We start from the raw sequence: 26,981 nt of genomic DNA on the forward strand, positions 1-26,981 counted from the left end.
AAGTAGGCAAGGAGACCCCAATGATACTTGGAAATATGCCTCAGTCTCTCATAATGGAAATGGTGAGAGGAGAGATGAGTGGTGTTTCTCTATCTCTTGCCTCTGTGATGGTCGTAAGGTATAAGAAGCTGGAGAGATTAAACATTGAGCCCTGTGCATGTTTCAGTAGTTTTATTTCCCCTGTGAGACTCTCCACTGCCCTAACCCCTTCTTCTTGCGCTCTGGAACAAAGCCTCTGGTATCTGTCCAGGCTCTGCCTGGAGCTGGAGGTCTGGGATCCCATTCCCCCTTCTGTCTTTAGTGTCCCCTGAAGGGTTAGATGAGCTATGCCCTCTTCCCCTGGTTCACCAGGGAGGGGGGCTTCCCTGTTTCAAATGTCCCTTGGTTGGGGGGAGATAGAGATCCAAGTTTCACTTCGTCTTTTTTCAGGCAGCTTTGCTTCCTGTCCCAGGGCTGGAGTGGGAGAGGCGTCAACACTCAGCTTTGCTGCTTCTCCACCAGCAGTTTGGGGGTGGGGTTGTCTCAGAGGCAAAAGCACTCTGGAGAAAGACTGAAGCCTGAGGCTTGAAAAGCATCAGTGCACCAAGCAGGGCAAGAGAGCCCTTTCGGTGTCACTTTCTCAGTCCGGCCACGCGGCTCGGGTGGACGGCCCTAGGGCTTGGGCCCTCAGAGCTTGCCCTCATCCAGCAGCTTCCTGAGCCCATCGCAGATCTTGGTCCGGTGCTGAGTGAAGTCTGGCCCATAGAGGGCCGTGAGGAGGCTGGCGTCGGAGAAGTGGTCGAACACGTGGCGGATGCGGCCATGGGACTTGGGCGTGAGGTGGCGCGCCACTAGCTCCAGCAGCAGATCCCGGCACTCAGTCAGCAGGCCGGCCAGTACTGCTGCCTCGAAGGTGAAGTCCACCTCGCTGAAGCTGAGCGCCGTCATGGCACCCTGGCGCAGCTTTTGGCGGAAGCTGGCGGCCAGGTCCAGCTCACCGGGGCCGAAGCAGCCGCTGCGGTGCAACACGGCCACCTTGACCGCCACCTTGATGAGGTCCTTGAGCACCCGCTGTGCCTGTGGCCGGCTGTGCGTGTACTCTTTGGAAACGCGGTAGAGCTCATCGAGCACCTCACTGCTCGTCTCGTCCATGAACAGATGCGCCACAGAGCGACCAGCCATCTTACTCAGGAGCTTCTTCTCCGCCTGCAGTGCCAGACTCTTTGAGCTGAAGGACTCCATAGTTCCTGGGGGAGCAAGAAGGGGGTGGGGGGTCTGTGGTCAGTCACTGGAGGGAAGGCCACAGGCTTCCTTAGAAAGACAGCAATGGCTTTTCCCTGTCTTGGTTTCTATCTCATTGTCATCTTTCTCTGCCATCTTTTTCCCCCCTGAGCCTCCTCAGTCTTCTATGCCTTGTTCCCATTTCTTTTCCTGTGGACCTGGAGGAGATCTTGAGCTCCACCCCTCCCAGCAGGGCAGTGACAGCTTTGGCGGGGGGCTGAGGGCATACAGGGTGCTAGCCCCCACAAGTGCAGCCCAAAGCGGAAGTTAGTTGGCTGCTGCTGGCCTACAGGGTAGAAGATAAGGCTTACCTGGCAGCTAGTTCTCAGAGCAACCATGGCCGCCACTAACCAGGGGCCAGACATCTATAAGGTGTGGCTGTTACTCTCCTTGTTTTACAGCCAGGTAAACTGAGGCTTGCCTTAAATAACTGACCCAAGGTCAGATGCAACCCTCTTCCTGACTCTGGAAAAGTCAGTGGCAGCTCGTGTGCTGTATTGCCTTTAAGAAAGTGAGATGAGAGTCCCAGGAGTGTGGATAAAAATGCTCACTCACATTTATGGAGAACCTATGTGCCAAGTTGCTTTATGGGAACTGTCCCAGTCTTCCCACCCTTTGTAAGGTAGGTGTCCCCATCCTGCAATGAGAATACTGACGCTAAGAGAAATCAAGCAACTCTGCCAAAGTCACTAGGAAATGATTAAAATGGGCTTCCAACCACAGAAACCTCCTTCCCGGGAATGCTTTCAATGGGTTGCTGCGGACTAAAGAAGCATGAGACACCTCTCGGTGGGGCAGGTGATAATGGAGGCCCACAGTCTTTTGCGGGGACCGAACCAAGGACCCTCCTGGTGGCACATCACCACCGCATATCCAGGGTGCTCTCCCCATGGTCCTTGCCCGCGGTTCTGCTTGTTTTGCTTCTTACTTCCCCCTCCCCTGCTCTGCAGGATGTGGCTGTTACCACAACGAGGAGCAGCCTCGCCCTCTCCCCCAAACCAAAATGGGAGTCTGAAGACACAGGGGAGATGGGCACTGTGGCGGGAAGAGTCTTCCCCCGCCGTATCAGGCCAGTGCTAACCTGGAGCCTTGCTTTTTGCTCCTGGGCTTGCCTGGGGTTTTCTGGACTGGGCTCCACAGCCGGAAGAGGAGATTGCTCCATGTGAGCCTTCCTTCCTCCTTGGCCTTCCTGTTACCCAGCTCTTCATTGCACCCATGGTTTTCTCACATCTGGTCCACTGTCCTGTCCCTCCAGCTTCAGCCTCCCTTTTTCTCTTGCCTGGGTCCTGCCCTGCGATCCTCTAGCCAAGCTCTTCCCCGGCCCTTATGTCTACCTCCATGTCTCCTACGGTGTCCTCACATCTCTCAGTACTCTGTCACACACCCATATCACCCCTGTGCCTCCACCCTGCTTCTCTACCATCCCAAACCATGTCTTCCTTTCTGAGGCTGCCCCGGGGCAGGCTGAGCTGGGCCTCTGCTGGGGACCCAAGAATTCTGGCAAGGGAGTCTCACAACATGGAAGGCTCAGGCTGACAGAGCTGGGACTCTTCTGCCACCATCACGCCTAAAGCCTGCACCCTTCTGTCACTGACAGCCCCTCACCTGCCTCGTGCGCTGGGTGCCAGTCTTGCCTTGGACGTTCCGGGAGAGCTGACAGAATGGAGAAGCTCCTAAGTGAGAGGCCCTTTGGCTTGGCCCCACCCCTCAAGCCCCGCCTTCCTACCCTGTGCTCAACCTCCGGTTCATCACACTGTCCCTAAGACCGCCTGTGGCCCAGCAACCTCCTAGAAATGCAACAAAGGTCAAAAGGAATAGCAGTCTGCAGGAAATCGCCGTGGTTTTGTGAGGTTAGGAAGAGGGATTGCACATCCTCTGCACTCAAATTGTTTGCCTCTATTTCCTTGATACCCAGTTCCTTGGGATCATCTTACATTTCTGTGGTTTTGGGAAGGATGTGAAGTACGAACCGCTACGGTGGAGTCAGTGGGAAAAGTTTGGGCCAGAGGCCAGCAGACGTGAGTATGTTCCTGGAGTTTCCAGGGAAGGGCGGTGCTTGGGGCAATAGTACCTGAGCACAGGCTTCCAGTACCTGTCTGGGTAACGGAAGGCAGGGACTGTTCCTGCCCCCAACTTTAGAGAGCAAGGTGCTGGGGCCACAGCAGCCCAACCAGATGTGACCAGCAGGTGTCAGCAAAGCACTGAAGCACTAGAGGCAACAAACCTGCTTCCTCTGCTTTGTAGCTGCTACAGGGATGCAGAAAAGAAGGTAAGTTATAGTTTCTGAATGAGGCCAAAATATTTACCATCAAGAATCATCCTTGGGGCCCCGGGGTGACTCGGTTAAGAGTCTGCCTTCAGCTCAAGTCGTGATCCCAGGGTCTCGGGATGGGCTCCCTGCTCAGCAGGGAGTCTGCTGCTCCCCTCCCTCGGCCCCTCCCTGCCATGCTTGGTTTCTCTCTCGCTCTCTCTCTCTCTCTCTCTCAAATAAATAGATAAAATCTTAAAAAAAAAAAAAAAAGAATCAGACAGCCTTGTCAGGGAGATAAACTTAAGTGTATGTAACTACAGTGCAAGTCAAATGATGTCATTAACTTAATAGAAATTAGAAGAAGAATTAGAATAAAGGGAAGTTTAGATTATATCTGATACCAGGGCCGAAGAGGCAGAATGAGAAGGGTGGGTTCAACTATCTACTAGGCAGAGATGGGGAAGAAGTGCTTCTTCTGAAGATGGGAATTAGCATAAGCCATTCAACAAATAAAGGTAATGTGGGGGGGGGGGCGTGCCTGGGTGGCTCAGTGGGTTAAAGCCTCTGCCTTCAGATCGGGTCATGATCCCAGGGTCCTGGGATCGAGCCCCGAGTCGGGCTCTCCGCTCAGCTGAGAGCCTGCTTCCCCCCACCTCCTCTGCCTGCCTCTCTGCCTACTTGTGATCTCTGCCTGTCAAATAAATAAATGAAATCTTAAAAAAAAAAAAAAAAGGTAATGTGGGGCATACTCAGGAAGTGCTGATTTATTCAGTATGTCTGCAACCCGGGCTGTTTGAGAAAGAAGTGAAGGAAAAGCAGATCGTGGTAAGCTTTAACAAATTGCTCAAGCATTCCCACATCTGTGGGCAGTAGGGAGACATTCGGCATTTCGGTTCATCAGGGGAGAGTATCAGGAGCTCAGTGGGAATGGGTGTGAGGCTTCATTAAGTTTTTAGCTGTGGGAGGGCCTGCTGGATCAGGGTTTAGCTTGCTTCAGCACAGGATGAGGCCAGATCTCGGGCTTTGGTAATTTTACAAGAAGCTGCAGCAGAAGGGGAAGAATTGGAACCATTGGCCGACTGGCAAAAGTTGAAGAGTAAACTGAAGTTCAGAAGTAGAAGCCATCCTCACAGCTTGGACGCTGCAATCATGGGTTCTGCCTCTTGGAGATAGTGGTTGAGTCTTGGCCTCTTCCTTATTTCCATCTCTCACCGCAGGGTCTAGACCCAAGTGCCCCTGATACAACCTAGACTGGGTAATGCTGAAAACTCTTTTTTTTTTTTTCCTGACAACTCCTTTGAGGAGTATGATGGTAAGGGGATGAAAAGCAAGCTACTTTCCAGGTAACTTAAGGGGGTGGGGAGCTGGACTGAGAGAGGGACATTTTTTTATTTTTTTAAGATTTTATTTATTTATTTGAGAGAGAGACAGTGAGAGAGAGCATGAGAGGGGCGAAGGTCAGAGGAAGAAACAGACTCCCCGTGAAGCTGGGAGCCGGATGCAGGACTCCATCCCAGGACTCCAGGATCATGACCTGAGTCGAAGGCAGTCGCTCAACCAACTGAGCCACCCAGGTGCCCTAGAGGGACTACTTATATCTTGGGGTTTGAGGACATTTGTAGGCTGAGCGGAAGGAGCAAGTGGAGAGGAAGGCTTCCAAAGTGCAAAGGAGAGGGAATGGCTGAGGAGCAAGGTGTGGGGGCAGATGGAAAGAGTGGACTGGAGTTCCGGAGAGGATAGTGAGGAGAGACCGGAGCTCGCATTTGTTGAGTGCACTCTGCCTCATGTTATAACTCTCTGGTACTCTTATGAATTAAATGTCGCCGTATCCTGTTTGCTGATGGGAAAAGCCTGAGGCTTTGAGAGGTTAGATAACCTGTCCCCAAATTCTAGAGCTAGTTAAGTGGCCGACAGAAGGCCTTGTGTGATTCCCCAACCTGGGCCTTTCCTGCTCATTACCTCATGAGATTATGAGGAGGGAGTTCGACTTCATAATGAATGTGGCATCCTCTTCTGATGAAGTCACTGATCCTATGTCCTCCGGGACAGTCATAGGTGACACTGCCAAAACAACAGGGATGGCAAGAGTCCTTTTTAAAAGAAATGTGCGATCCAATTGAAAAATAAGGGAAGTGTGAATACAGGAAGATGCAAATACAGTGATACTTGCTGAATCCAGAATGCTTCTCCCAATTCCTTATGCACTGACGTCCTGGCTTCTCCTTGAGTCTGCCCCTTGCTCTCAGCTCTGTCTGCTCGTTGTACGGGAGATGTGTTGCAATTCTCTCGGTTCCTCCAGTACTCACCCTGTGTGGTTGCTGTCCCTCTCCTTCCACCTTGTCCTGTGTTCTAGACTTTGCCACTTCTTGTTTTTCTGCCTGGAACACTTCCCACACACACCTCTTCTCTTTCTACTCAGCATTCATGTCTCAGCTGGGTAGTCAAATCTGTGGAGCCATCACGAGTCCCTAAATCGTATTAGACCCCTCTGATACATAGTCTTTTAGAACTGTCTACCTCCCTCTTAGAATGACTCCCTTCGCTATAATTTGTGACTTGATTAACTACATCCCCACTAGCCTATAAACTCCAGGAGGGCAGAGCTGATGCCTTAGAGGCCACAGAGTGCCTGGCATACACTGTGCTCAAGCAATATTGGCTGAAAGAATAAATTCAAAACGCATCCCAGCACCAGGAGATAAGGGGGAAATAGTAGCCACATAACAGTCGCAGGTTATATTGTGCATTTAATTCATTCATGGGGAACTCTTTCTCTTTTTTTCTTTTAATCTATACCCATTTTGAGTAACCTCTGAATCCACAGCATATAATTAGCAGCAGATTGAAAGAGGAAAGAGGAGGGTGCCTAAGTGGCTCAGTTGGTTAAGCAACTGCCTTCGGCTCAGGTCATGCTCCACAGGGAGTCTGCTTCTCCCTATGACCTTCTCCCCTCTCTCACTGTCTTTCTCTCAAATAAATAAATATTTTTTTTAATTTTTTTATTTATTTATTTGACAGACAGAGATCACAAGTAGGCAGAGAAGCAGGCAGAGAGAGAGAGAGGAGGAAGCAGGCTCCCTGCAGAGCAGAGAGCCCGATGTGGGGCTCGATCCCAGGACACTGGGATCATGACCTGAGCCGAAGGCAGAGGCTTTAACCCACTGAGCCACCCAGGCGCCCAATTTTTTTTTTTTTTTTTTTTTTTTTAAAGAGGAAAGAGGAGCTTTTGAAGCAAGAGCACTGATAACAATGAAAATTCACACAGATCAGGGTGCCTGGGTGGCTCAATCCGTTAAGCATCTGCCTTTGGCTCAGGTCATGATCCCAAGGTCCTATAATGGAGCCCCACGTCTGGCTCCCTGTCTGTGGAGAATCTGTTTCTCCCTCTCACCCTCCCCCTGCTCATTCTCTCTCTCTCTCTCAAATAAATAAATAAACCTTTTTTTTTTTAAAAGAGAGAAAATTCACACGGATCAAAAGAGGGGACTAGGAAAACAAAAAAGGAGACAAATGAAAACTAGCTTTTGTGGCCATATAGAACAGGAGCACATAGTATTAACCATGTATATTCTAGACTTTGGTATCCTCGCTGTTTTCCTGTACAATTAAGTTCACAGTGTTTCCTCTGAGTAAGGAAACAACTGGTTAAGTGATGGCACCTTAAATGTGTGAAACATTTTTGGATTTATGAAACATTTCACCTGTATTACTTTACTTGAGCCTGTGAGGTAGGCAAGCAGGGAAAGTGGCCGCTCACAGATGGCAGACGCAGCCTTAGAGAGAAGTGATTTATCCAAAGTCATACTCTACAGCTCAGTCTAGGTATTAATGACCCAGTCATGGTCTTACTGCTATATATAATCCACAGGAAATTAATAATACCTTTTTGAATAATCCCTATTTGAAACACTTAAAATGAAAAATAATTTTTTAAGATTTTATTTATTTGTTTGACAAAGATCACAAGAAGGCAGAGAGCCCGATGCAGGGCTTGATGCAGGGTTCAACCCATGACCCTGGAATCATGACCTGAGCTGAAGGCAGAGACTTTAACCCACTGAGCCACCCAGGCGCCCCTTAAATGAAAATGTTTAATTAGATAAACTTAATTGGATAAACTTCAGTTATCTGGAACAATATGCAGAAGGGAACATTCCTAGGCTTCTGTTTAGCTGAAATTGCATCATGGTTAAGATCAGTACTCTTGGGGCGCCTGGTTGGCTCAGTGGGTTAAAGCCTCTGCCTTCGGCTTGGGTCATGATCCCAGGGTCCTGGAATTGAGCCCCACATCGGGCTCTCTGCTCCGCAGGGAGCCTGCTTCCTCCTCTCTCTCTGCCTGCCTCTCTGCCTCCTTGTGATTTCTGTCTGTCAAATAAATAAATAAATCTTTAAAAAAAAAAAAGATCAGTACTCTCAAATCATTTTAGGAAGAGAGAGTTCAGTGTCATTTGAAGTAGTCAGGCCAGACTTCAACCTGACATAGCTGGAAGTAGTTCACATCTTTGATGCTTTTATTCCTTCCTCCATGCACCAAATGCCAGGCGTCATGACTAAGTGCTGGAAATACAAAGGTAAAAGACAAGCTTCCTGTCTTTACACTGAGTGGTAAAAACCTATGGAAAATCCAAATGCAAGTATCCAATAAGCAGTTGTAAAAGTGAGTTTAGAGCTTAGGAGAAAGACCCAGGTTGAATAGGTAGATTTTATGAGGAATACATAAGTCATTTTTTTTTTAAGATTTTATTTATTTATTTATTTATTTGAGAGAGCATGAATAGGGAGAAAGGCAAAGGGAGAGGGAGGGAGAGAATCTTGAGCAGACTCCATGCTGAACATAGAGCACATCTTGTGGCTGATCTCACCACCCTGACATCATGACCTGAGCTGAAACCAAAAGTCTGACATTTAACTGACTGAGCCACCCAGGCACCCTGCATAAGTCACTATTGTAAGATTTGGTGTGGGTTATCTTGACCAATGAGAATGTGTAGAGCAAGAAGAGATGGCTAAGGACATGACCCTAGGGAACACCAACATTTAAGGAGAGTTCAGAGAAGGCTGAGAAAGAGAGGTTATACTAACAGAAGTAAAGTCATTCATTCATTTAAAAAATACATATTAGGGCACCTGGGTGGCGCAGTCGGTTAAGTGTCTGATTCTTGGTTTCCACTCAAGTCATGATCTCAGGGTTGTGAGATTGAGACCCACCTTGGGCTCTGGGCACAATGCAGAGTCAGCTTGAGATTCTCTCTCCTCCCTCTGCCCCTCCCACTTGTGCTCTGACTCTAGTCTACAGTGAGTAAATAAATATTTTTTAAAAAGTTTTTAATTAAAAATATATACTTATTAAGTTCTTAGTTTCTGTCAAGAGGAACTACCCAGGAGCCAAAAGAGGAGAGCATTTCAAGGAAGGAGGGGTTACTGGGGTCAAACGCCATAAAGAAGGCAAAAGGATAAAGACAGAAGAGCTGTTCACTGAATGTGACAGGGAGGTCATTAACGGCCTTGAGGGGAACAATCTCAGTGGATTAATAGGGATAAAAAATAAGATGATTGAGAAGTGAATGAGAATAGGGAAATGGGTACAAAGAGTATAGGTGGCTATGTAGTTCAGCTGTGAAGGGAAGAAAGAAACCTAGTGATAGTTAATTACAGACAAGGATCAAGGGAAAGTTGAGAATTCTTTTTTAAGTACACAAAATCCTTGAGCATGTGTAGATACTGAGGGGAAAATGTCAGTAGGAAAAGGAAGGTTAAAAATGAAGGAGAGGGGTGCCTGCGTGGCTCAGTGGGTTAAGCCTCTGCCTTCAGCTCAGGTCATGGTCTTGGGGTCCTGGGATCAAGCCCCGCATGGGGAATCTCTGCTTGGCAGGGAACCAGTTTCCCCCTCCCCCTCTGCCTGCCTCTCTGCCTACTTGTGATCTCTCTCTCTCTCTCAAATAAATAAAGAAAATCTGAAAAAATGAAGGAGAAAGGGGTACCTGGGTGGCTCAGTTAAGCACCTGACTTTTGCTTCAGCTCAGGTTGGGCTCTCAGGGTCCTGAGCTCGAGCCCTGAGTTGGGCTCAGGCTGAGGTCTGCTTGTCCCTCTCCCTCCGCTCTTCCCCCTGCACCTGCTCTCTCTCTCTCGAATAAATAAATAAAAATCTTTTATTATTATTTTTTTAAGATTTATTTATTTATTTATTTGACACACAGAGAGACACAGCGAGAGAGGGAACACAAGCTGGGGGAGTGGGAGAGGGAGAAGCAGGCTTCCTACAGAGCAGGGAGCCCAATGCGGCACTCGATCCCAGGACCCTGGCTCATGACCTGAGCTGAAGGCAGACGCTTAACGACTGAGCCACCCAGGCGCCCCAAAAATCTTTTTTTTTTAAATGAAGGAGAAAGGATTTGAAGACATGTGGAATAAGGTCCCAGAGTAGGAGATGGGACAGATTTAGGCGACCAATGTGTTAATTGTGAACACCTGCTATGTGTCAGGCACTGTACTTAGTGCAAAATGCAGAGAGACAAGCAACACAGCCTAGCTAGGCCCTGTGTGCACAGAGCTGATGGTAACGTGGGAAGGTGAACCTTGGACAGGCAACATGGGTGCCTCATTTACTGGGATGACAGAGATGCGAGGATGCAGCTAAGTGCATCTGGAGAGGGCCCAAGTGGTTGGTGGAATTCTCACATTACTACTGTTTTCTCTGAAGACGCATGTAGGTTCTGCTGAGATAAGGGAAGAGGTAGTAAGGAAGAAATTTGAGGAATGAGGTGGAAGTTTGAAATAACTACTTTTAAGGATTGGGAGAGGGTGATTTTCTAAGCTTAGAGACCCTGAATTTATTAAAATCTCCAATCTGTGGGACTGTGGGATTTTTCTCCACAAGACATTGAGGAGTAGAACAGAGTCATTTGGATTTGTCCTTTGAAGGAGTTCATCCCTTTCTTTCCATACCCAGTGCCGCTGTCCTTACCTGACTGCCTCTGTCCCCATATCCTCAAACACCCTATTTTCTTGCTAGTAGGTTTCCTTGTCTTCTTGCTAAAATAAAGCATTTTGACAAATAATAACATTATTCGAGAACTTAAAATAACATCCTATTCCTGTCAGATTATTTTAACCTACTCACCTTAGTGTTCCAGGCCTTCCATAATTTGTTTCCCTTTTCCCTTTCCTCTGCTTGTAACTAGTGTCTTTCTTCTTTTTTTTTTTTTAAAGATTTTATTTATTTCTTTGACACAGAGACAGATCACAAGTAGGCAGAGAGGCAGGCAGAGAGAGAGGGAGAAGCAGGCTCCCCGCTGAGCAGAGAGCCTGATGTGGGGCTCAATCCCAGGACCCCGAGATCATGACCTGAGCCGAAGGCAGAGGCTTAAACCACTGAGCCACCCAGGCGCCCAACTAGTGTCTTTCTTATATTACTTACACCCAGCCTTTTGTTATCCATGCTTCAGGCTCAATGCTTACCAAGTACAAACTTTTGTTTAAGCTATGTTACTCTTTGGAACATTTTCTCCTTTCTTTTGCACCAAGCCAACTCCCACCAAAATTCTCCCATCCCCCATGATAAAATGTATCCAACATCTTTCCTTGCAGTCATCATGAAAAAGATTTATAGTTTTTTCTTCATTTAGAAATCATACTCAACCTTTCTTTCTTTCTTCCTTTCTTGAGACTTAGTATTGCATTTTAATCATTTAGTGCATGTAAGTTTTATTTTAACTCAAATAGATGGTCATTTTCTTCCCCCCCCCCCCCCCCGAGATTTTATTTTTGGATTGCCTGGCGGGCTAGATTAGTAGAGCATGCGACTCTTGATCTCAGGGTCATGAGTTCAAGCCCCACACTGGGTGTGCAGCCTACTTAAATAATAAAAATAATTAATTAATTAAAAACAAAGTTTTCTTTTTAAAAAGATTTTACTTATTTATTTGCACACACAAAAGAGAGATAGCGAGAGAGCATGAGCAGGGAGGAGAGGGAGAAGCAGGGAGTTCAATGCAGGGCTTGATCCCAGGACCCTGGGATCATGACCTGAGCCAAAGGCAGACACTTAACCGACTGAGCCAGGTGCCCCAAAAGATTCTATTTTTAAGTAATCTCTACATTCAGTATGAGGCTTAAACCCACAACCACAAGAGTCACAAGTTCTACCTACTGAGCCAGCCAAGCACCCCAATGGCCATTTTGTTTATTTTTTCTTACCTTCGAGATTTCATTTTATTTTTAAAGATTTTATTTATTTGAGAGAGAAAGAGCAAGGACAAGCAGGAGGAGGGCAGAGGGAGAGGGAGAAGCAGACTCCCTGCTGAGCAGGTAGCCCGACAAAGGCTCCATCCCAGGGCCCCAAGACCAGGACCTGAGCCAAAGTCAAACACTTAACCGACAGCCACCCAGGCACCCCTTTCTGTGTTTGTTTCTATGAGTTAGTGGAATAGCTACTACTCTTAAACTTAAAGGGATGGCCTTATGTATGGTCACCATTTGTATAGACTGTGTGCCTGGTGACTTATGCTGGCTGGCTGGCTGGCTGGCTGGAGTTGTGGCTGTCATGGGCTGGTGGTCTTGGGGCACTCCTTCTTGGGGCTGCCCTGGTGGGAGAGTAGATGGTCATTTTTTTAAAGACTGGGACCACATCCCACAGTGGATTGTACCTGAAGTAAGTGCTTAATACTTATTGGATGGAACTGAGATTTTAGTTGGGCCCTAAAATTTTAAATAAATTACACCTCAATTGGGGCGCCTGGGTGGCTCAGTGGGTTAAGCCTCTGCCTTCGGCTCAGGTCATGATCTCAGGGTCCTGGGATCGAGCCCCGCATCGGGCTCTCTGCTCAGCAAGGAGCCTGCTTCCCTTCCTCTCTCTCTCTGCCTGCCTCTCTGCCTACTTGTGATCTCTGTCTGTCAAATAAATAAATAAAATCTTTTAAAAAAATTAAAAAAATAAAATAAAATAAAAATTACAGCTCAATCTCCATTCACTAATCTATTTAATGAGCATATAGTTGATTACCTAAGTCCTTGCTAAGAGCTGGGGAGATTTCTTTCAACCTCCAAGTGCCTCTATATTTTGAGCTGTCTTTCTCCCAAAACCTCTTTACAACCTTTAAAACACCGAATTGCCTTGGACCCAAGACCCTCTGTAATTAGCCTTGTGTAAGTATTGTTCTATTGTTTCTGACTAGTCTCACTGGTTCACCTGGTCTTCCATCTCCATGTCTCTGTGTGTGTGTGCATGTGTGTGTATGTTTATATTTCTTGGTTACTCGCTGTGAGGCTTAGCCCAGTCAGCGATGCTACCCATCCTGATCTCAGTTCAGTAAAGACTGGCCATAAGTAGCAAACCCCTGCCCCTCCTCTCCTCCAGTTCAGAGACTAGTATGTAGGAGGAGGGGAAAGGAGGTGCCCACTCAGATAAAACTATCCAAGAATGCCAGTATCTCCCAGGCCACCCACTATCCTGGGAATTTTGAGAACGTCTTTTGTCCCAGCCCCCACGCAGGGAAAAATCTAAGGAGGCAATACCAAGGTGGGAGCCAAGCAGTGCTGTCTGAAGTAGTCTCATTTTCCCTCCCTGCTGACCTTCCCAGAATCAAAGGGTCTTTATGGAGGGTGGAGATGGAGATGGAGAAGGAGCTGTTTTGCTGTCTGAAGAATCTCCAGGGCTCTCTAAAGGAAGATGGAACAACACTTATCCTGTATCTGGGGGTCAGTCAGGCTATGTGGGGTTGGGACAGCTGGTCACTTTCCCTCTTTGGAGTCTCCACCTTACTCCTCTTTCTGTGTGATTCTCTGAGTCAGTTTGTCCCAATCTCCACATCTCTCTCTTGGCTTGAGCCCCACTCACCTGTCCTCTTCCATCAACCAACAGCCTGATTGCCAGCGACCCTGGCTTCCTGGCTCCCTAGTTCCTGGCCTAGTGGCCCAAGCCCATGCTGCTTTGACAGGGTGGGAGGGGAGGAGATGATGGGGACAAGAAAAACCTCCTGGTGACATCTTCCTTTCCTTTCCCAGGCTTCAAGCCCTCAAGTGCATGCTAGGCCTCCCTTATTGGGGTCATGATGAATACAGGGAGGAGGCATGTGGGGAGACATAAGGAGGTTGAAGTAAAAACAGTAGAGAGGAGGGACAGAGGGTTGGGGCAGAGTAGAGGTTGAGGAGGGAGACTCTCAAAGCGGAAGCAGGATAGCCAAAGCCCCTGGGGAGAAAGGAGGGAGGGAAAGTCGCGCGGCTTTGACAGCTCAGCCCAGCCAAGGTCTCCGGGTTTTTCGTCTGTCGCTCCTTCCAGCTTCTCTTCCTCCCTCTCTTGTGAGATTTCTTCCCGAGGCCTCTCCATTTTAAAGCATGTGATCCCCTCCGTCCGAGTCTTAGCGACGGTCCTCGGGTCTCTCCATCTAGCGCCAGGCTTGGGTCTCAGGCTCAGCCTCCCGGCCTGGCCCTCTCGGTGGGCGGTGCTCCTTACGCTCCGCCCCCAAGAAGGACTACTGGTGGAGAGGTGTCGAGAAGGCGGTGTCCAGACAGCTTCTGAGAGCCGGACTGGTTGCGGTGACCCAGAGGCGGGCCGGAGGCGGGGCCAGTCGGGAGGCGGGCGGGGCGGCTGGGGCCCGGCCCAGAGCCCCGGGCGGTCGCATTGTTTTCCTGCGCGGAGCAGCGGCGGGAGTGGGGGCTGCGACTGGGACCCAGGACTCGCCCGACCCGACTGCGCCCGCGAGGTCAGATCCGAGCTCCATCCCATTCGGACGCTCGTCACGTCTCGCCAGAGCCCCAATCACGGATTGCAAACTCGGCGCGGTGCGGGGCCGCTGTCCGCCCGCTGCGATCTTGGTCCCGCTGACCCGGATCTCCGAGCAAGTACCCCGGAGCGGGGATGGGGTTGCAGGGAGGCGAGGAGGACCCGGGGCGCCGCAGGCTGGGGACAACCTTCCGAAGTGCGAGAGGGACCCGGGAGGGTGCCAGCGCGCTGTGTGCCTGCCTAACGGAGAGGGTCAGCGGAGGTGGGGTGCACGGAGGGAGGAGGGAACCGTGGCCGAACCCTGTCAATGCACTGTTGGGCGCAGGGTCCGGGCGCCTCTTCCCACCGGGTTTCTCCGAGCCGCGTCCTTTGCATTGCGGAGCGCGAAAGGCGATTATTTGAGGGGCGCACCGTACAGAGGGTGGAAAATCTGGTCCCTTGACTCCCCAGCAGGAAAACTAAGGCTCTGAGACCCGCGGAGAACTGGACCCTCTCGATGTCCCTACAGGGATGGGAAGGGGGACGCGTCGTTCGGACTTTGGTGTGACGCCTGCACCTCTGTCCTTGTGCAAACGGGAGTCTGAGCACCTCTCAGGGGGTTGGCTTGGGCAGAGTGGGGGAAGGGGGGCCCCCCCCAGAGAAACAACAGTCTCCATGCTCTCCTCCTTCCTTCACCCCACTCGCCCCGGGGCTTTGTTAGACCGGGGTCTCCGAAGGAGAAGAGCCTGGCTGGCGACTGCACCTTGAGCCCGAGGACCCCGCTCAGCGCTGGTCCCAGGCCTGCCCTCCTCTGTTCCCAGCCTCTGGCCCTGTTTCTCTGGCCTCGGAGACCCGCCTCCGCTCCTCAATCCCCGCTCCCATCCCCACTCTGTCTGCGCCCGCAGGCCCCTCCAGCCCCTCCTCCCGCTAACGTGGCTCTGGGACCCGGTCCCGGCCCAGACTCTGCTACCCGCCCCTCTTGGAGCCCCAGATCCAGTGAAGGGGAGACACGTCGAGCCCCTGGCCCTGGGCCCACCTTATGCCAGGGTCTAGACACCTGGATTATCCTCGTTGGGGGCTGGGTAGGAAGGAGGGTAGGTTAGGAGCCAGGGGCTGGGGGTGGGGGAAATGTCTTGGAGAAGGGAAGGCGCCTTCAGCCGGTTCCTCGAGGATTCTCGGACCGCCCCTCACCCCCTCTACCTCTCCTCTACTCCCCCAGAGGAAGGTGGACTGGGGTGGGCAACCAGCCTGAGAGCTTCCTGCTATTGTCCCCAGCCCAGTCTCCCCTTCTCCATCCCTTCCCCAGCCTCCCCTAAGACTCTGCTTATGACTCTGGCTATGACCTGGCCACTCCCCAGAGGTGGCTGCAAGGGCCAGGAGGAGAGAGAAGGGCTGTTTCCTCTCCCAGCAAAGGGAGGACCTTGGAGGGGGAGATAGAGACAGCCAGCCCCCCCCCCCCCCCCCCCCCCCCGCCATTTTCCTCAGATGGGGGATATTATGCAGCTGGGGTTGGTCCCAGCGGAGTAAGCCTTTCCCCAGGCCTGGAGTGGGATGGGGACTGCTTAGATACTGCTTCTCCAAAAACAGATATGGGAAGCCCTCTTAAAGATGTATTATACTTAAGTCTAGGGGGCCAATGCAAAGGCCAACCAAGTGTTTTCAGAGGCTGGACTAATCCAGTCTAAGTTGGGGGGTTGGGGTGCAGAGACATTGGGTGGGAGGGAGCAGGACCTGCTCTCTCAGGGAAGAAGAAAGGGGCTGGGGGTGCTTGCTATCAGAGCATTTTGCCTAGAAATGAAGAGCATGTAAATGAGATGGAAATTAGCCTCTATTGTCCCCAGCTAGGGCGCATTTGCGAAGAAGCCTGCTGGATTCTGAGGGTTTTAATGTGGGGGTGGTCATCCTGCCCCCACAAACTCTCCCAGTCAACCTTTTCCCCAGGACTGGTCATGCAATTCCAGGAGCTTCTGGCTAGGAGCCAGCCCCAGCCCCTGCCCTCACATCTTTAGGTACAAAGCGGCCAGCACCTTTGCAATCAAGCTTAATGTCAACTTCCCCCGCCCCCCACACACACACACTCTTCCAGGGCAGCACGTCCCCTACCCTGGCCTCAGTAGACTTCTGAATTTTCACATTTTCTTTTAAGGGATGTAGTAAAGAGGTGTAGCTAAGCCTCTTCCCTCCTGTCCCTCTTTCATCAGGTCAGAGGTCTCCTATTCCCCTCAAACCCCCACAGGAGTCATCACCCCAGGTAAGGAAAGGGCAGCAGCTCCTGAGGGCAGGAGATGGAAGCTGGCATGGCCTGGGAACAGGAAGAGGGTCTGGCTGTTCTCCCCACTTGCCAGAGACCAAAGTTGTTTCCTGGGTGAAGATACCAGTTGCCCAGGGCAACTTGGAGGGGGAGGATAGGAGACTGGCTGTGTCCCTTTCTCTTCCCTTGGGACCAACAGCATCCGGAAACATGGCGGGGTGGGGGGGGGGTGCGCGGGTAGGGGGGCTTGGCCTTTCAGAACCAGGGGGGTGGTTGTTTGGCGGTTGCCGGCCCGGCCCCGGGGGGGGGGGTCATCATTAGGTGTTCCTACCCCTTCCCCTCCTCCAGCCCTCTTGGGACCCCATCTGACGTCAGCCTCCCCACCAGTGACGCTGAACTGGGGGTGGGGTACACTTGGGTCCTGGCTTCAAGAGTGGAATTGGGCAGACGGAATGGGCTGGTTCTGGAAGCCCAGGGTCGCTTGTTTAGGGGACATGGCAGGATGAGCACCTAAGGATGGGTGAAGAATAGCAGTCTGTTCACAGCAAGAAAGGATTCTCACCCTTCCTGCCCTGATTTCGGAGCGGTTGAGCCCCTCACTCCAGTTCGAGGGGAAGGAGGGCAGGAAGCTGGTGTACACCTTCCACGGGGTTCCACCTGGGTCAGCTGGGGGTGGGCCATGGTGCTGATTGGTGGGAAGGACGGCTGTCTCCCGTCCCTCCGACCATATCCATCTTTTCCTGGACTTTGGGCTACCATTGCCTGCCTGTCGTTGAATTATTTATATTTCCATTTTGAGGCAGCCCGAAGAGGGAAGGAAGGGAGAGAGGGACATACATGTGCAGCCGTTTCTCCTCACCAGGACAGCCAGTTCCCTGCCTGGCTCCTCGTAGGGGGGTGGTTCTGCTCTTCCTCGGCAAGTGTGAGCACTGGTTCTTTGGAGCCAGGAGGGAACAGGGGGCTAGAGAAGCTGGGAGGGGGCACAGTGGTCGGGCAGACAGCTGCAGCCAGAGCTAAATTTAGCCTCTGATCTGGCTTTGATGCAGATTCATTTTTGGCTAAGGCAGCCCCCCACTACCACTCTCCTCCCCACCCAGCTTCTCCCCAGCAATGGGAAGATCCCTTGAACCATGAACTTAGACCAGGATGGTGACCCCTAGGTTTCCTCCCCCGACTCTGTTCTTCCTCACCCCTATCGAGGGTGATAGCTTCTTCATAGCTGCCTCTGCCTGGGCACAGTGCCTGCATGGCTCCCAGGGTGCCGCAGGGGTCTGTGAGGGAGGGGGAGGCAGACATAGTGCCCTCTTCCTCCTCCCAGTGCCAAGGAGTCACTATTTATAATTTTAAGGCTTTGGTGTCTAATTATAACTGAGAAGGGGTTAGCAAGAGGGGGGGGCCAGGAGGTGTCACCTACCGAATGTCCCAGGCCCAGTCAGGAGAGAAGAGAGGAGGCTGAGTGAGAAGGCTTGGAAGGGGAGCGGGTGTGCCCTGTCCTTACCTGGGGTCATGCCTGCAGGCCTCACACTAGCCAGTCTGGGCCAGTTGGAGAGAGAAACGCCTTGAGTGACAGTGACAGCTGGCTGGGACCGAGGCAGTGCCAGAGAAAGGGTTGTTTCCCCCAGCCCACAGGGTCTTCTGGGGATAGATCAGGGGAGCAGCCTGCCAGTGTTAAGGATGAAGGATTCAGCCCCGTCCCCACTCTTGTCTGTCTCCTTCCAGGGCTGGCATATGGGTGAGGGGGTACCCCCTGGGGCCTGAGCTGCCCCGCACAGGATGCCCCGTGCCCCCCCACTTCATGCCTTTGCTGCTTCTGCTGCTGTTGCTCTCACTTCCCCACACCCAGGCGGCCTTTCCCCAGGACCCCCTCCCTCTGCTGACCTCTGACCTGCAAGGTGAGTGACCTCGGCCCACCCCCCTGTTGTGTGAGCTCAGCACTCAAGACCCCAGCAAGGGAGGAGAGAGGGTGGGAGATAAGGTGCAGGAAGATAGACAGCGGAGGGAAGTGGAGGGGGGGCGGCACTCAAGCCCCTTGCCCATCGCTGCTGGGCCCACTTGCTGCACTCTGAGGCCACACTGTTGCGCAGGGGTTGACAGCACAGACCCAGCTAGGGGGTTGACAACCCAGCCGGACCACATACTTTAGCTGGTTTGAATCCCTGCCCAGCTGCTTGGGAGCTGCAGATCTCGGTTGAGGTGGTTCACCTTTCTTTGCCTCGGTCTCCTCATCTGCAGAATGAAGATAACAGATAGTGTTCTTCCTCATTAGAGTTATTTAGGGATTAAGTGAGGGCATCCTCGGAAAGCACCGAGAACGCTGTCTGGCACACACTCAGTGTTTTCTGTGTGTTTGCTATTATTATTAGTTACACAACGAAGGCTTGGGGCTGGTTCGGTGGTGCCCCCACACCTCTCACCTCCCTCTCCACCATCTGTGCCACAACTAAGCCGGGGTCCTGCTGTGAGGGAAACCATACACCCACTTTTTTTCTGAGAAGAAAAAACTTTATTTGCAAGTTCCTGTTATTTATGTAGGATTTTGAGTAATTCTAAGGGTGAAAGAACCACAGCTGGGTCACTGGGAGTGAGGGTTGGGGGATAACAGTAGCACTTTTGTGTGTCAGACGCTAGCCTAAGCACCTTGCAAATGCTAAGACATCAATTCCTGAACTCTGAGCTCCCTTGGAGCGCTGAAGATCTTGGTCGCCATGGTCAGGCCTATGGTCAGGCCCATGGTCAGGCCTGTGGGTGCCAGAGTGGGTCAGGGGAGGCTGGAACCAGGGAGGGCTGAGGTGGCCTCTGAAGAACCTTAAGGGCTGGGAGAAATGGAGTAAGTGCTCCAGATAGGACAGCGTGCGATGTGGGAACTAGAGAGGAGCACTCGCCACACCCCCCCCCCACTGCCCTCCCCAGAAGGAACTGAGTTCGGCTTTGGAGTCAGACAGACCTGACTTGGAACCCCAGTACCAGCCACTTCCAAGCTAATCGAGCTATGCGAATTCCTTAATGGCTCAAGGCCATAGGCTTCTCATTTGTAAAATGGGGCCACTATTAGTACTTCCTTCACAGAGCTGTATTTAAACTAGGCGGTTCTCAAGTACTAACAGGGTGGTTGGCAGAAGTTAAGTGCTCAGAGTGAGCAAGCATTATTTAATAGTTGTATTGATAGCTTTACCTCACAACTCACCTCACTCTTCCACGACGTCCACGGCTGAGCTTTGTCTTGTCGGGAAGGATACTGAGGAAGGGAGGTCTGGCTGGCCCTCATCCCCCACATCTCTATGTCTTCCAGGTACTTCCCCATTATCCTGGTTCCGGGGCCTGGAGGATGATGCTGTGGTTGCAGAACTTGGGCTGGACTTTCAGAAATTCCTGACCTTGAACCGGACCTTGCTAGTGGCTGCCCGGTAAACTGACCGTGGCACAGTTGTGGGGCCAACATGCATGCTCCTGAGCAGCCATGGGACCTGCATGGCCACTGCAGTATCTTGCAGGGGACACATGCAGGTGTACAAGCCATGGGACATGGACATGCTTGGACCCAGGGCACAAATGCCAAGGCATGGAGTAAGGGGGAGGACAGAGGGCAGGAGATCTGCGCTGTTTGTCTCTGAGCTGCTACACCTGAGCAGGGTGGGTGCTAAGGAGCTCAGGTGGGGTGCCTTGGCTTGGCTCTGATCCTTCCTTACCTGTCCCTTCAGGGATCACGTTTTCTCCTTCGATCTTCAAGCTCAGGAAGAAGGAACAGGGCTGGTGCCCAACAAGGTGAGGGGCGTGTGGGAGGAGGTGCAGGCCTGGAGATGAGGCTGGGAGTGGTCCGGTGGGGATAAAGCAGGGGGGGACGAGGACTCCAAAAGGAGCCATAATGTGAGGGGATCTCCAGGTTGCCCCATGATGTTCCCTCCTTTACTTGTCCCTTCAGTATCTGACATGGCGGAGTCAAGACATGGAGAACTGTGCTGTACGGGGAAAGCTGACGGTGAGGAGTGGGATGAGAATTCCGAGGGGAGAATTTCCTGCCTCCAGGCTCTGTCCGAGCGGTCCTGCACTGTGCCCGCTTTCCCACCCACTTCCATCTCAGGCCATAGGGGAAATGTGCAGGAAAGGGAATGAATGATTTTCACCTTCCTTCCCGGAAAAGTGAGGCTCCAGCAGGCCCAAGAATTTGCCTGAGGTTGTGGGGCAGTGATTAGCTTACTTGGGACTTTACCCACATTGCTATGACTGGCTGCAGGGAGGCGGCCTTAACGTCCTGGGCCCCCTGTCCCAATCCTACGGACTCCTGTTGCTGACCTAGAATTTTGGATTCTCTAGGACGAGTGCCACAACTACATTCGTGTTCTTGTTCCCTGGGACTCTCAGACACTCCTTGCCTGTGGAACGAATTCATTCAGCCCCGTGTGCCGCAGCTATGGGGTACAAAGGCGGAGGCGGGTGGCAGCGAGGTCAGGATGGGAGTGGGAAGAGAACCCAAGATGGGCGACCAGTTTGGTGGGGACAGGCCAGCCACGGTGGAGGATTGGGAGTGCCGAGCGCAAGGGTACAGAAGGGGTGGGGGAAAGAGGCAAAGGGACATGAGGGAGTGGGCTGTGGAGCCAGACTCCAAGACACCAAGGATTCCAAGAACCTGCTTCCTCTGCCTCCAGATAACTTCGCTGCAGCAGGAGGGTGAAGAGCTGAGTGGACAGGCTCGATGCCCCTTTGATGCCACCCAGTCCAACGTGGCTGTCTTTGCAGGTGTGCACCTAGGCATGTAAGAAGCGGGCCTGTGGCAGGAGGGGGCTCCGGCCTTAGCCTTTCTTCCAATTTGATCTTTGCCCATGCTCCCGAGTGCAGGGTTGAGCTGGGGGCAGGGTCAGGCTGAGGGAGACCCAAGCCTTGGGTTAGGCAACCCCAGAAGAGCCAGATCCTTAGGCCCTCACCTGACCCCACCCTACCCACCCCTCCAGAGGGCAGCCTTTACTCAGCCACGGCTGCGGACTTCCAGGCCAGTGATGCTGTAGTTTACAGAAGCCTCGGGCCTCAGCCCCCACTCCGCTCCGCCAAGTACGACTCCAAGTGGCTCAGAGGTCAGGGCCGGGCCTGGGGGAGGTTGGCTGCTCATGGGGAGGAGGTGCAGGGGGAGGACTGTGGCAGGGAGCGGGCAGATGGCCGCTGGTACGGTTCCTGTATGCCAAGGCAAGAGGCTGCGTGGGGCTGGGCGTTTCTGAGCATACCATTCCGTTTCCCCTTTCAGAGCCACACTTTGTCCATGCCTTGGAGCATGGAGACCATGTCTACTTCTTTTTCCGGGAGGTCTCTGTGGAGGATGCCCGGCTGGGAAGGGTAAGGAGGTGGGCCCCAGTGGGGGTAGCTAGAGGGTTCTGCTTGATCCTGAGGAGCCAGTCAGAGTCAGGGGAGAGCTGCTGGACCTCATGTCCACCACACAATCCCCTGGACTCTGAGCCCCAACTTGGAGTTGCCCCCACATCCTGCTGTGTCCCTCATCCTTGACCCAGTCTGATCTACCACACTATACCCTTGCTTTGCTGTGGCCCTGGCGTCTGTCCCTTGGTGCTCCCAGATACCCCCAACACCCGCACCCTGCCCCACTGGCCCTGAGGCCCTCACTGTTCTCCGCATCCCCTGCTCTCCTACCCCAGGTACAGTTCTCCCGAGTTGCCCGTGTGTGTAAGCGTGACATGGGTGGCTCGCCTCGGGCCTTGGACCGCCACTGGACATCCTTCCTGAAGCTGAGGCTCAACTGCTCTGTCCCTGGGGACTCTACCTTCTATTTTGACGTCTTACAGGCCTTAACTGGGCCTGTGGACTTGTATGGCCGCTCCGCTCTCTTTGGGGTCTTCACCACCCAGACCAATAGGTTAGTACTAGACTAACCAATGTGGTCCAATCTGTCCTTGTCCCACCAGCGTCTAAGCTCCCCTCTCAAAGCCTCCCGATGCCCCTACCTGGAGGGGAAACTCCCTTCAAAGCCAGCTCGCTGTTCTGACCTTCTTTCTCCCAGCATGGCCCCCAGGGGGCCTGCCTCGCCCTCTCAGGCTCCGCCCCCTAACATGGTGCTTAAGGTTAGCTGCCGTCTCACCTGGGAGGAGCTGTGTGATCCCTTCCAACACCTAGCCCGCATCTTTTTCTGGCTCCTTCAGCATCCCTGGCTCTGCGGTCTGTGCCTTCTACCTGGATGATATCGAGCATGGGTTTGAGGGCAAGTTCAAAGAGCAGAGGAGTCTGGATGGGGCCTGGACACCTGTATCTGAGGACAGGGTTCCCTCCCCCAGGTACCCAGGATGAGAGTGGTTTTTTTGGGGTCGGGGCAGAAGCAAGCAGCGAGTTCCCACATGGGATTATGAAGAGAGGGTCTGTGGGATTATGGGGAGAGGGCTTAGCGGACTGGCATGGGACTGGTGAGCTGCAGAGAAGGGGGAAGCGGTAGTGTGAACATCTGTGTGAAGGGAGAGAGCAAGGGTTACCGATCGTATCTGAGAGCAGTTGGTGGGGGGCACAGAGCCTAACTGAACCCTGGCTCCCTGTCCTAATGCTGCCCCTTCCCATGTGCCTCCCAGGCCAGGATCCTGTGCCGGAGTCGGTGTGGCTGCCTTGTTCCCCTCCTCTCGAGACCTACCCGATGATGTCCTGACCTTCATCAAGGCTCACCCGCTGCTGGACCCCGCTGTGCCACCGGCCACCCATCAGCCTCTGCTCACCCTCACCAGCAGGTATGCCACTAAAAGAACAACTGCTGACCAACCCCCATGCCCCAGCCATTCTCCTCTGACCTCACACGGGTCAGTCACATTGGTGAGAGGAAGAACCCAAGAACATGGAGGGAGAGAGGTATGAAGGAATGTCTGGGAGGGGGGAAGGACCCAGGAGTGCGTACCAGGATACATGGACTGTCCTTGAGACACTCCGGATTCCACCAGTCGGGGGGCCCTGACTGAGGCCTGTCCCTCCAGGGCCCTACTGACCCAGTTAGCTGTGGATGGTAGGGCTGGTCCCTACAGGAACACCACAGTCCTATTCCTGGGCTCCAATGATGGGACCGTGCTGAAGGTGCTGCCCCCGGGGGGGGCCCTCTGGAGGACGTGAGCCCATCCTGCTGGAGGAAATCAATGCCTACAGCCCCTTCAGGTGAGGCCTTGGTCTGGCAGTGCTCCCCGCCCCCCATCATCACCCTGCAGAGCAGGAATGGGAAGTGAGCTGGTAGACTGGGATGTGGGGATGTGGTGGGGACTCCAACGCAGGCTTCCACGTGGCCGAAGCTATAGGGTAGAGGGGTTTGGTAAGAAGCTAGATAGTGTGGTGGGGCAACACTGGGAGTTGTAGTTTTGGGCACCTCCCCATCTTCTGTTCTTTAACTGACCCAGGGAGAATGGAGCCTCCCCTGCCCCTTCTCTGATTCCTTCCTGCCTCATCCTAGATGCAGTGGGAAGCGGGCCGCCCAAACAGCACGGCGGGTCATAGGGCTGGAGCTGGACACTGAAGGTCACAGGCTCTTTGTGGCTTTTTCTGGCTGCATCATCTACCTCCCTCTCAGCCGGTGTGCCCGGCACGGGGCCTGTCGGAGGTGAGAGGGGCCTGACCCCCCCCAGGGCCAACAGGAGCCTGGGAACACAGGCATGGGGGAAGGTGCGGCAGGGAAATGCAGGGGGTGGTTGGGAGGGAAGGGTGCGCCGGGCATTGTGCAGGTGGGCAATGCCCAGGGCCTAGAACAGGCATTGGGACAGGACAAGATGGGAACATGGGGCCAGGGGCCTCCTGCAGGCCAGGGTGAGAGCTGGAAGGGCAGGGCCATGGGATGGGATTAGAGCGGTGAGACTCATATGACTCCGTTTCCCCAGGAGCTGCCTGGCTTCTCAGGACCCATACTGTGGATGGCACAGCTCCAGAGGCTGTGTGGATATCAGGGGACCTGGTGGGTAAGTGAGGGGCCCCCAAATCTCCTGAGGAGAAAGTTCTGTTTGCCCCACTCAATGAAGCAGCTCAGGGCCAGGGTGGAGGCTGGGGGCAAGATATGTAACCACCCTATGCTACCTCCGTCTCCTGCTAGGACTGATGTGGACCCAGCTGGGAACCAGGAATTCACGGAGCACGGCGACTGCCAAGGTAAAGAGGGCTGGGACAGCCATAGCCATAGCTGCACAAGGCTGTGACGGCCATCAGCTACAGCCCAGGTGTGGGCTTACGTACTTGTGTGGCAGTCGCCCCCTTCGGTTCTTCATGAAGCTACCACCCCCCCCCAATCGTCACTCTCTGCCTTCCTTCTTCATAGATGGAGCTACTGGGAGTCAGTCTGGCACAGGGGATTCTGCTTATGGTGAGTCTGCCTATCCCAACGCCATCTTCCCTTGCCTGGCCCCCACGCACCCACGTCTGTGCTCCATGGCGGCAGCAGACAGCTGCCCACACACACTAGGTCTCAGATGAGGGCTGGCATCCTCCAAACAGCCCGCATAGAGCTTGGTGCTTGGCACACAGTAGGGTGCTTAATAAATAGTTTTTGAAAAAAATACATGAAAGAATGTCCTGCATGGTGAGCCTTTCCCCATGCCCAGAGGAAAGTAGAGGCTGGAGTTCTGGACCTTTGGGTTCCAAAGTGGGGGCAGGGGTGGGGAGGACCCACTGAACGGGTGTCAGAGGTAAAAAACAGGAGCCTCATTGGCTCTGACCTGGTCTCTGTCACCAGTGCTTCTGGGTCCTGGCCCTTCCCCTGAGACCCCCAGCCCCCCCAGTGATGCCCACCCCTGGCCCCAGTCTTCCACTCTTGGAGCTCACACTCAGGGTAAGGGGGCTGGCTGGGAGGGATAGGAGTGAAGTATGGGGCTGGTGAGTCTTGAAGAATTCTAAGCCCCTCACTGACGCGTTTGGTGCTCACTAATGCCTGTTTGGAGCTTCCTCTCCCCAGAGCTGGGCTGCTCAGACCCACCGCCTTCTGCACTGGCAGTTTGGAACTGGCTCTTGGCATGGCTACAGGGCCGGGAGCTGGGATGGGTACTCCCCAGGCCCAAGCCCTAGCCTGTGTGTGATGTCTAGTGTGGTGGACTGACTGTGTGTTGAGCGCGGGGGGGGGGGGGGGCGAGGGGGGGAGTGTCATTATGAGGACGGTCAGCCCGTGCTGGAGTGAAGCTGAGCAGCAGCAGCAGAGAGGTGAAACTCGAACTTGCCCTCCATGCCCACCTACCTTGGCTGAGCCTCCCTCCTCCCCTCTCGGTCAGCAGGCGTGCGCCGGGACCTCCCCCCAGCCTCAGCCTCCCTCTCCGTCCCCATCCCACTCCTCCTGGCCTGTGCTGCTGCAGCCTTCGCCCTGGGAGCCTCAGTCTCTGGCCTCCTGGTCTCCTGCGCCTGTCGCCGAGCCCACAGACGTCGGAGCAAGGACGTCGAGACTCCGGGGCTCCCGCGCCCTCTCTCCCTTCGCAGCCTGGCCCGGCTGCACGGGGCGGGCCCAGAGCTGCCGCCCAAGGACGGAGACGCGGCGCAGGTGCCCCAGCTCTACACCACCTTCCTGCCTCCCCCCGACGGCGTAGCCCCGCCGGAGGTGGCCTGCCTGCCCACGCCGGAGTCCACGCCCGAGCTGCCCGTCAAGCACCTACGCCACGCTGGGGGGCCCTGGGAGTGGAACCAGAATGGGAACAACGCCAAGGAGGGCCCCGGCCGCGCGCGGGGCGGAAGCGCAGCGGGAGGGCCAGCGCCGCGAGTGCTGGTGAGGCCACCACCGCCTGGCTGTCCCGGGCAGGCCGTGGAAGTCACCACCCTGGAAGAACTGCTGCGCTACCTGCACGGCCCGCAGCCGTCCAGGAAAGGGGCCGAGGCCCCGGCGGTGGCAGCGTTGACCTCGCGGGCGCTCCCACCAGAGCGGGTTCCCACCCCCGCCCCCTCCCTCTTTGCGGGCTCCAGCCTCCTCCCCCGGGAGTGCGGACCGCCTCTGAGGCTGGACGTGCCCCCCGAGGGGAAGTGTGCTGCGCCGTCCACCCGGCCCGCCCTCTCCGCCCCTGCTCCCCGGCTAGGGGTCGGAAGCAGTCGGAGGATGCCCTTCCCCACGCACCGGGCGCCCCCCGCCCTGCTCACTCGGGTCCCCTCGGGGGGGCCCTCCAGGTACTGCGGGGGTCCCGGGAGACATCTCCTGTACCTGGGCCGGCCGGAGGGGTATCGGGGCCGCGCTCTGAAGAGGGTAGACGTCGAAAAACCCCAGCTGCCCCCGAAGCCTCCCCTCGTCTCGCCCTCTTCCCAGCCGGCTGTCCCCAACGGCAGCCATTTTAACTTTTAAAAGGGAGCTGAGCCACGTCTTCGGATGGCGCCCTTGAAGCCCGTGCCCTCAAAGGCCAAGAGCGTGGACTCATCTCCAAGGACAGAGGCCCTCCTTCTCTCCGTGTTCCACACCTCCAGCCTTCCTGGACTCTGAGAGTCTCCCGGGGTCCCAGCCCGCCTCGGGTTTATTTATTGACGTCTTTCCCCCTGTCCTCGAGAGAGGAGTGGGAGGTGAGAAGCTCGCCCCCTCAGTGAACCAGCTTTTCGGGGGGAACTGGCGC

At 53.9% G+C, this 26,981-nt stretch overlaps 2 protein-coding genes across 2 annotated transcripts; one reads left to right on the top strand and one right to left on the bottom strand.

Annotated features, from left to right (window-relative positions):
• Window positions 1-142: 142 nt before the first annotated feature.
• On the bottom strand, window positions 143-2,954 carry LOC111162057 (TNF alpha induced protein 8 like 2). The gene is made up of 2 exons (XM_022526247.1): window positions 2,866-2,954; window positions 143-1,226 (listed from the first exon to the last, which is right to left on the bottom strand). The coding sequence occupies exon 2, from the start codon at window positions 1,219-1,221 to the stop codon at window positions 667-669; it is 555 nt and encodes a 184-aa protein (XP_022381955.1). The 5' UTR covers window positions 1,222-1,226; window positions 2,866-2,954; the 3' UTR covers window positions 143-666.
• LOC111161991 (semaphorin 6C) lies at window positions 1,597-26,981 on the top strand. The gene is given in 21 exon segments (XM_022526119.1): window positions 1,597-1,665; window positions 13,976-14,350; window positions 16,412-16,461; window positions 18,181-18,353; window positions 19,751-19,865; window positions 20,160-20,223; window positions 20,381-20,437; window positions 20,773-20,874; window positions 21,105-21,195; window positions 21,408-21,527; window positions 21,695-21,783; window positions 22,101-22,318; window positions 22,602-22,733; window positions 23,019-23,171; window positions 23,412-23,520; window positions 23,522-23,586; window positions 23,876-24,022; window positions 24,297-24,374; window positions 24,506-24,561; window positions 24,728-24,772; window positions 25,674-26,981. Coding segments are annotated over 21 exon segments (3,354 nt in total). The 3' UTR covers window positions 26,720-26,981.

The sequence above is a fragment of the Enhydra lutris genome, unplaced genomic scaffold (assembly GCF_002288905.1).
Source record: "Enhydra lutris kenyoni isolate GAN:26980312 unplaced genomic scaffold, ASM228890v2 scaffoldscaffold88, whole genome shotgun sequence".
In the NCBI taxonomy this organism is placed as follows: domain Eukaryota; kingdom Metazoa; phylum Chordata; class Mammalia; order Carnivora; family Mustelidae; genus Enhydra; species Enhydra lutris.